The 9,397-nt window shown below is 42.6% G+C and overlaps 1 protein-coding gene across 3 annotated transcripts in view; it reads right to left on the bottom strand.

Annotated features, from left to right (window-relative positions):
• Positions 1-479: 479 nt before the first annotated feature.
• The window catches only part of Cyfip1 (cytoplasmic FMR1 interacting protein 1), an 89,179-nt gene continuing 80,261 nt past the window's right edge, over positions 480-9,397 (bottom strand). For 2 of the 3 annotated variants that reach the window (XM_026400482.2, XM_026400480.2), the window contains exons 26-31: positions 7,833-7,963; positions 5,931-6,003; positions 5,118-5,212; positions 4,106-4,344; positions 3,446-3,593; positions 480-1,244 (exon numbers count right to left, since the gene is read on the bottom strand). In XM_026400482.2, coding sequence (XP_026256267.2) covers positions 1,080-1,244; positions 3,446-3,593; positions 4,106-4,344; positions 5,118-5,212; positions 5,931-6,003; positions 7,833-7,963 — 851 coding nt within the window. In that variant the 3' untranslated portion in view covers positions 480-1,079. The remainder of the gene's footprint in view (positions 1,245-3,445; positions 3,594-4,105; positions 4,345-5,117; positions 5,213-5,930; positions 6,004-7,832; positions 7,964-9,397) is intronic. The other variant, XM_026400479.2, reaches the window with a different exon arrangement.

Here is a 9,397-nt window from a genome sequence, read left to right as displayed (position 1 = left end):
CCAATGTATCCAGTTCTCAACCATTTTTATCTATTTCTATAATTCTAGTAGTAGGTCAGATTCTGATCAAAACTTTCATTTGAAAGATCACCAACTACAGGACCAACTCCATCTACATGAGGCAGTTCACCTAGCCTTTGGGAATAACAGCTAAAGTGGTTAGGGACAGGATTTAAGGTCTTCTCAGTCCTTCTATGTCCCAGGTCAATCATTTCCCAAACTGCTCGCCTCCAGGTCATAGGATAACATGACATAAAGGCAATACATGTCCTTTCTTCATGTCCAGAATGAAGCAGCCAACACAGCTGTTGTCTTATATCTTACTGGCTTGGCTTTCATTTCATCCCTGCCAAAACCTAAATATGAAGCAAATTTGTGTGCTGATCAGAAGAGTAGCATTTTAATCATGTCCCACCTCAAAATGCTGAAAGTGACCCAGACTTCAATCTGAACCCCATCTGTAAACTTGGATATAAGAGACAGAACAAGGACAGGTTGTAGTAACACAATTGGGTTTCATTAGTTTTATTTCTCTAACCTTTAAGTCATATCTCACAAGTTAATTTGTCACAATTGGATTTAGCAGAAGCAGAGGAATCAAATTCACTGTCTGAAACACTGACACAAGAGGGATGGGGACAATGACTTAGAAAAAATTCTTCATAAAAGACCATCAGAAAAATCCCTAAACAAATATGAAACAAAGTTTAGTGGTAATTGGCATAGGATTTTAATACAGTTAGCTGGTATTACATTTCTTAAGGGGTAAGTGAAGGAACTCAGCAGCATTCTGACAGGTGGCTACTGGAACATTTCAGAGGAAAACTGCAAACAAATTTTTAAGAACATGATGGCAACAATTGGCAGCCAGTATTTTCAGACTTCCTAATTTCCAAAAACATATAATTTTAGTCTAGAAAAATAAGTCCATATTATAAAATTAAAATTTTAGATTGAAAAGCACCCCCTTGAACAGGTACAGAGATACTGAAAAATATTCCCTAAAAATCTCACTAAACAGTTTACAGAAAGAACATGCCATTAGAGTTAATAAATGCCATGGGCACAGTCCTGAGCCCTTAGCTGCTGGCCAGAGACTGGTGGATGGGTGGCTGAAAGCAGCGCACATGTTCCACAGGTGTGCTCTCCCCATCACCTGACTTCAAGTACTTGTCCAGGATAGTGATGATCTCATCATTGAGAATCTGGAACTTTCGAATCCTCTCCACCATCTTCTTCAAAGGCTGTAATTATAATAATTAAGATCAGGGCGTTTTACTATCAACATTTGTACAGTTATGCATCATTTTTCAAAATCACAGCATTTTCATATTTTCTGCCAAATTACAGCAGACTATTATTGACATACCATCTTTTAAATGCCACTATTAATGAACATATTTTAAATTCAAATGCATTCATCCATAGGTTTCATGCTGCTAAGTGTAAGGTTTGCACAACTCACAGGCATATAAGAACCTGTGTACTGGGCTGAGATTGTGACTCAGTGGTACAGTGCTCGCCTAGCACATGCAAGGCACTGGGTTTGATCCTCAGCACCACATAAAAATAAATAAAGGTATTGTGTCCAACTACAACTAAAAAATTATATATATATATATAATTTTTTTTTTTTTTAAAGAACCTGTGTACTGGGATGGGGTTGTGGCACAGTGTGCTTGCCTAGCATGTGTGAGGCAGTGGGTTTGATCCTCAGCACCACATAAAAATAAAGTAAAGGTCCACTGACAACTAAAAAATTTAAGAGCTGGGAATAAAAGGAGAAAAACAATATGTTCAGGGGAAAAACTAGTAAACTAATATAAGTTCTAGACTTGCAGTTAGTTAATATTGTGGACAGGAACCTTTGATAGCCCTCCCACTAAAGAATAAAAACACATAACAGACATTTTTTAATGACTTCATTGTGTAAAAAATATATATATTTTATGTGGTGCTGAGGATTGAACCCAGCGCCTCACACATGCTTGGCAAGCACTCTACCATTGAGCTACAACCTCAGCAGCCCCAAAACACTTAATTTTAAAAGCTTTGCTGGTTCTTCCCATAAGGAGGCAAAGCAGAGGCTAGGGCTGCTTCTGGGACACATACCAATGACACTGAGGTGGGAGAATAGACTCGGCTATGAGCAAGCTGTACTATACCTAGAGACCCCACCACTATAGAACCCTTTAATTAGACTAAAGTGGTCCCAGGTTGACAATGGCCACTGGCAATGAGCAGAAGCAAATGCAATTCTTGGGATGAAAATCAGATAAAGAGCTTGCAAATAACCAAGCACACAAGGAAACCATTTTAGATACACCAACCCCCAAGACCTTCCGATTAGACAAAGCTGAAATGAATTAATTACCTGAAAGATGTATCTGAAAAAAGTACTCTGGATACAGCATAGAGAACCAAGGAAATGGAAGTGTGAGAACTAGAATAGCCCTTCAAGGATGTCCACACCCAATCCCTGGCACCTGTGTGTTACCTTTGCAAATGTGGCTAAGGGTATGAACTTCAACAGCAAGTACACTGTTGCCCAAGTGGACAGCCATGAAAGCAGAGAACCTTTTCTAGCTATAGGGAAGAAGGTCATGACAAGGAACACTGGAAGATGATTAGAAGCAGATATGGCTCAGCCCACTGCTGTTGGAAAGTACCATATGGAAAACATGAGAGGGAATGTGGAGCTGACAGCCAGTAGGAAATGGGGACCTCAGTCCCACAAGTGTGAGGAACTGAACTCAGCCAACCACCTAAATGGAAAGAGATTCCAAGGGGAGCACAGCACCACTGACAAATTCGTTTTGACTTACGAGACTCTTAAGTAGGGGACCCAGCTGAGCCATGCTGATCTAGAGGACTGCGATAATCTGTGGTAGTTATACCACTAAACCTGTGGTGTCTGGTCATGGGAGGGAGCAAGAGAAAACAAATGCCACAGAATAAAGGACGAGAGAATGGAATGAATAAGAAAGTTTAACATGTTTAACTAAAGTTCCAAACGAAGAGAACAAGAGCAAATGGAAGAAGGGCTAAAATATTTGAAATGATAATGGTGGAGTATTTTCTAGAATGCAACTACAAGGAGTCAATAAAACACAAAGACCAAAAGATCTAAAAGCATCCAAGAAAGCATTCTTTGACTTGAAGGAAGCCAGAAGATTGAAATTGTATGCCAAAAATCTGAACATGCAGATCCTACAAGGTAAAATATGAAGTAGATCTAAGCACCTTGAAAAGAGAAAGAAAATGGAACTTAATTCTTAATCTGTCAGGCTGCTCTACTTGCCAATTATATGTTTAGATTCACTTTTGGAATGCAAAGAAAGTTTCGGTTGATAGAAGACTTCATACTAAGATGAAAGAAACATTTTCCCCCAAACAACTTTTAATAAATAGAGACACATATGGTGGAAGAGCCTTGTCCACATACCACATTTTTTATAATCTCATCTTTGCCATCATGTTTCTGGACTTTGAGTAGATGGTAGCAGAAATCCAGCACAGCAAAGCGTCGCTGCTGCCCAAGAAGCACGATGATCATGCAACCAGCCCAGTGGAGCCCATCACCAAAACACTGCCTGCAGTCAAAAAGCAATGAACAGAATGGGAGATGAATAAACAATGAGCAAGTCCTTTATGAGTCTGTCTCCAGGGGCCACCAGCCAAGCTGTAGGCATTACTATCTTCATCCAGTCACCTGTGCAGCGAGGAGAATGCTGAGCAACAGATGATATTCTTGTTTGGGGTAAATTTCTTTTTTGGGTTTCTCTGGCATACAGTTTCCTAACCCTTTTTTAAGATCACAGATCTTCTGTGAAGAATGACCTTATGGACATCCCACCCAGAACATGGCACGCCCAATTTGCATTCAGTTGCTATGGGTTCAGAGACTATGGACACTAATCCTGAGTCTTCTCTTTGGCATCAAGTATGAAACCACCCTTTAAAGCAGTTCAGTGTCTGGTCCCTTTCCAGAAGAACTTATCAGCTGTGTTGGCCTCACACTGATGCTGCCACCTCCTCCACCAGCTCTTCCACCTCCACTGGAATTTTGTCCTGTTCCAAAGCATCACAGTGAGCATGCACTTACTCCACTGTAAACTCGTGTGTCCCCACAGGAATGCAGTAGACAAACTGCATGGCACTCCACAGCCTGTGGAACTCCACACACTCATCCACATGCATGACCCCGTTGCTGGGTAGAGGCCCACGCCAGATAGGGTCATCCAAAAAGGTCCGGATCCGCGTCAGGATGACTTCAAACATAGACAGGCCACAGCAGAGACGCTCCTTAGTCAGCAAGTCCCCTTCTCTTGCGATTGCAATTTGCTGCAGAAAGCACAAGTTGTGGGATGTTATGGGCCACAGCACAAGGCTGAGGCTGCCGTGTTGAGACCAAACTACTCCTGTGCTGTTGATGACTTAATGGAAAACACTCAGCTGGCAGAAGAGGATCTTTGGAGGCAAGGATTAACAAAATATGTGTATGTTGGCAATTACTAGTATGTCTTACAAGGTTAAATACGTTCACAGTCAAGGGAAATGGAATACAGCTGTTCCTAACCTAGAAGTGACTTTGCTTCCAGGACATGTTTGGCAATGTCTGGAGAGATAGTTACGGTTGTCACAATGTGGGGGTGGGTCTACTGACACCTACTGAATAGAGAGACTAGAGATGCTGCTAAACATCTTACAATTCACAGGTCAGCCCCAACACAAAGAATCACCTGGTTCAAAATGGCAGCAGTGCCAAGGTTGAGTAATCTGGATCTAGAGTAAGGTGACACGGGACTGCAGAAATCTGCCATGACACCTTGCCTTTTGTCCCAGTTCCTTCTGTTTTAAGAAGAAACCCTATGAAAAAGCTTCCTCTGTGAAGGGATGAATAATGGCAACAAGTGACATTTAATCTGTATGCCTCAGATGCTAAGCCCTTTCCATGTACTTGCTCATTTAAACTTCACAACATCCTGTAATGTCCCCTGGAAACATGAGGTCTGAGGAGCCAAGTGCCCTGTGTGACTTCACTATACCTTCCCACCCTGCTGCCTGACCTGATGTGGATACCTAGTTGCAATTCACAGAGCCACAGCACACTTTACCTGTGGGGTCCCCAGCCTTTCGATCAGAGGGACAAGATGCAGTGGGGCATACTTGGATTCCAATCTTTTCATTTTGGCATCAAGTCTCTCCCCCTCTACAGGAGGCAACAATTAGAAAAGAAAGAGTTGACATTGTGGATTTAGATACTCCTTGGAGAAAAAATGTCATACAAAACTAGCTCATTTGATACTTTAATTCAAACTGACATATTTACTTATATAATATAAATTTGGGGTCTGCTTTAAACTTGAACTAGTAAAACTCTTTCATGCAATGAACTGAAGAGCCAAAATAACAAACAAGTTAACAAAATAACAGACAAGTGGGGCTGGGGTTGTGGCTCAGTGGTAGAGCACTGGCCTAGCATGTGTGAGGCACTGGGTTTGATTCTCAGCACAGCATAGAAATAAATAAAGAAAAATAAAGATACATCTACAACTAAAAAAATTTTTTTTTAGAAAAACCAGACAATTAATTTTGTTCAACAGTCATTTGTAAAAATTTGTCAAACATTCCATGTGAGTTAAAGCAGAAAAGAGTACCATGAGCTCTTTATCCATCTTCTTGAGACAGCTATTAACTCACAGTGACTCTTCTCTTATATGTGCCCCACTCCCCTGCTCCCATGCTATTTTGAAACAAATCCAAGACATATTTCAGCCATAAATACTTTAGTTATTTAATATTAATTTAAGTAGGTTACACCCCCTGGTTATGACTAAACAGGCACCAAAATGGGCTCTTGGCCGTCCAAGTGAGCATGACTCTGCAGAGGGCAACCTGATCTCTGGGTTGGGGACACACAGGCTCACCTTTCACGTGGACCCGCGGCAAGATGTTCTGAAAAGGAGCTGCATGCAACAGGTCACATACTTCTTCTAAAGACTGGTACAGAGAAGGGGAAGACCACATCAGGAAGTGTCTCTCACAACAAAAACAGGGAAATCTGGTGCTGAAAATAAGGTATATCCTAGCTATCCAGTATAAAATAATCTCTAAAGTGGCCTGTCAACAGAACTATCTGGGATAATGGCAATGTCCCACTGTGGGCAGGGCGACCTGTGGAGGACTGCTTATTCAGGGTCCCATTGAGCCCACAGATAGCAAGGACAATGAGGGCCTGGGGCTGCTGCAGTCCCCCTTTACCACCATGTGGGAAGGGTCTTTCTAGAAGTGCAGGAAAAGGGGAGAAGTTAAGAGACGCAGGACTCTTGGATGCTGTCAACTCCCAGTTATGCGCACAGACCCTGACACATCAGATGTGTGCACACCTTTGCTGGTGTGAGGCAGTTAGCCAGCAGGTCAGCCCCTACAGGGGGTTACAACATGTTGCAAGGCCTGGGTTCAATCCCCAGCATCATGGAAAATAAAACTAAAAAGAGACTGCATTCAAAGAGAAAATAAAAAGTCACCACTATCAGAGTAAAAAGATGAGCCACAAACAGGGAGAAGTATTTGCAATGTGTGTAATATATAAAGGAAACCTAAAGAACTTCTAGAAACAAGCCACAGAAAAGGCAAAAGAGGGGTGGGGATGTGGCTCAAGCGGTAATGCACTCGCCTGGCATGCGCGGGGCGCTGGGTTTGATCCTCAGCACCACATAAAATAAAGATGTTGTGTCCACTGAAAACTAAAAAATAAATATTAAAAAAAATTCTCTCTCTTTAAAAAATAAAAGGCAAAAGAACTAGATGTGACATTTAACAGAAAACAAACAAGAAAAAAAAAAAAAGAGCCAATGAATAATCGAAGGTCCACCTCCTTCACAGTGAGAGAAAGGCAGAACAGAACCAGTGAGATTCATCTGACACTAGGCTTTCCAATTCAGGCCAAAAACTGAGCTGGCTGATGCACAGGGGAGAGAAGAGCAGGTGAAAGAGGCCATAAGGAAGCAATCAGCCAAGAAAGCGAGGTGCCCCGCTGTGCCATTTCTCAGGTGGTAATGGACTCCCACGTTTTCTCCTGTTAAACTGTTGTCTTATGCTTGTGATGTCCAAAGTTAGCTATGAGGCACAGGTTTAATTTAATTTAAGTTTAAATTAATTAAAATTTGAAAAAATTTAAAATCAGTTCCTCAGTCACGCTGAACCACTTCACTTACTCAACAGCCTCAGACGGAACTTTGCAAAGAGCTCTCCTGGGCAATATGGCTTTAGGTCCTATAGGTACATCATGTGTTTCATGTACATATATTTGTACACACACACACACACACACTTTTTTTTTTTTATTTTGGTACCAGATTGAACACAGGAACACTTTATTTTGAGCTACATTCCTAGCCCTTTCTAAATTTTGAGACAAAGCCTCACTGAGCTGCTGAGGCTGGCCTCAAATTTGTGATCCTCCTGCCTCAGCCTCTAGAGTTGCTGAGATTAAATGCATGGGCCACCATGCCTGGTGCACATTTCACATAAAACATTTTTATAATGTTCACATAGAAAAACATTCTTGAGACAGTGAGCTACCTTTTTATTTTTCAACTGTAGGGAACAAATTTAAAGTTAAAAAAAAAAACATGAAATATGAATGGTACTTTATAACACTGCAACCCTAATTTTCCACCAAAAACCTCCTAATAAGGTTGGGAATGTAGTTCAGTGGTAGCATGTGCAAGGCCCTGGGTTTCATCCCCAGCACATAACAAAAAAGCTTTCCTCTATCACCAGCAGGCAACAGCCCTGGTACCTCAGTAGTGGGGCTATGCACTCACCAGGCTCTGCTCGATGAGCAAGCAGAAGAGGACAGCATTCCCCACCTCCCGCAGGTTCTGGAAACACACTGTCTTCAGCTCTGCATACTCCACGATGTCCTTCAGCTGGTGGTGGAAGAACTCCAGGATGCCTGTGTGGGAAGAAGTGAGGGCTGGCTTGGAAGGCTGGAGGGCAGAGCCTAGCATCGTGGGACCACATCAGGAAGCACTTGCCAATTTGACACTGCCACTGTGCTGGTGATGAGGACCGCCACACTATCACACCCCTAACATCTTCCCTTCAACAGAGGTACGTTTGCCCCCAGGCACACTCTCCATAGACTGCCTCTTCTTTCTCAGTCAACCCCGTATCTTCAGAGAAGGCTCTGATAGCAGGAAGTGTACATCATTAAGAATAAAGGAGACCACATTGCCATTTCCAGCAGAATCAGACGAGGTATTTGACAAATTCAGAAGGGAGTGTACCAATCTGATTAGGTGTCCTGCAGCTGACATCACTCAGTGAGAAGGCTACATGCTTTCTCCCCAAGGTCCAGAGCAAACTCTCCCTAACTGGATCTGTACACTCAGTGCTAAGCCAGGCAAAAATCAACACACTGACTCCAAAAAGTACACAATGTAAAAGACCCACAGGAGCCAAACTAGCCTGAGACACAAAGCCAGAGACTCAGTGGATTTTAATAAAACCCCTCATCCCACAAGTCATGCCTAGCACCTGTACTCAGCACCTTCCTGCCTGAAACACAGCCATACCCCATGCTCCTGCCACTTTGTCCTCTCCCAGGTCTCAGCACCACCATCTAGTGATGCTCACTGGCATGAAGACCCTCTCAGGTGTTGTTCATCTGGGTCATCCTCATCCTCAGCAAGCACACTTGAGGCAACCTGCAAATGACTTGTCCTGCACTGAGATGCACTAATGGCTTCCTCTTCAGATGTTAAAAATTCCCATCTCTAGCTTAAATACAAGCATTCATTTTATCATCCCAACATTATCCATCCACTTTTTAAAATTATTTTATATTTATATCCAGTGCTGAGAATCAGACCCAATGCCTCACACATGCTAGGCAAGTGCTCTACCACTAAGCTATATCCCCAGCCCTATCCATCTACTTTTGATTATCATTATTTATTTATTTTGGTGCTGGGGATTGAACCCAGGGCCTTGTGCATTTGAGACACTTCTTCTCTACCATCTGAGCTATATCCCCTGCCTTCCATCTACTTTTTGACAGTGAAATGAACTGCATTCTTCTAAGCAAGGGCTACACTGATACTATCTTCCTACACGGTGGCGGAGTGTTCCCCTCAAACATTGATAAGAGCCCTGGGCTGGTACAGGGCAGTGTCCAGGAGGTTGGCCACATCAACAGTCTGCCCATTAGGACAGTCTCTCAGATGTCACCACACATGGGTTCAAATCACTTAATAAGACAAGGCTAGGGTTCAACTGTCTAGCTTTCAAGAGAAAACCATCAGGCAAGAGAGGCTAGGCAGTTTCACTTGGCAAAGGTCCCTGCAGCCCAGCAGTGCCATGCAGTGCCACTTTCTGAGATCATCAC

This window comes from Urocitellus parryii, chromosome 6 (assembly GCF_045843805.1).
Source record: "Urocitellus parryii isolate mUroPar1 chromosome 6, mUroPar1.hap1, whole genome shotgun sequence".
Lineage (NCBI taxonomy): Eukaryota > Metazoa > Chordata > Mammalia > Rodentia > Sciuridae > Urocitellus > Urocitellus parryii.
The sequence above is the reverse complement of the archived record's forward strand: the minus strand, read 5'-3'. Positions and strand labels throughout refer to the sequence as shown.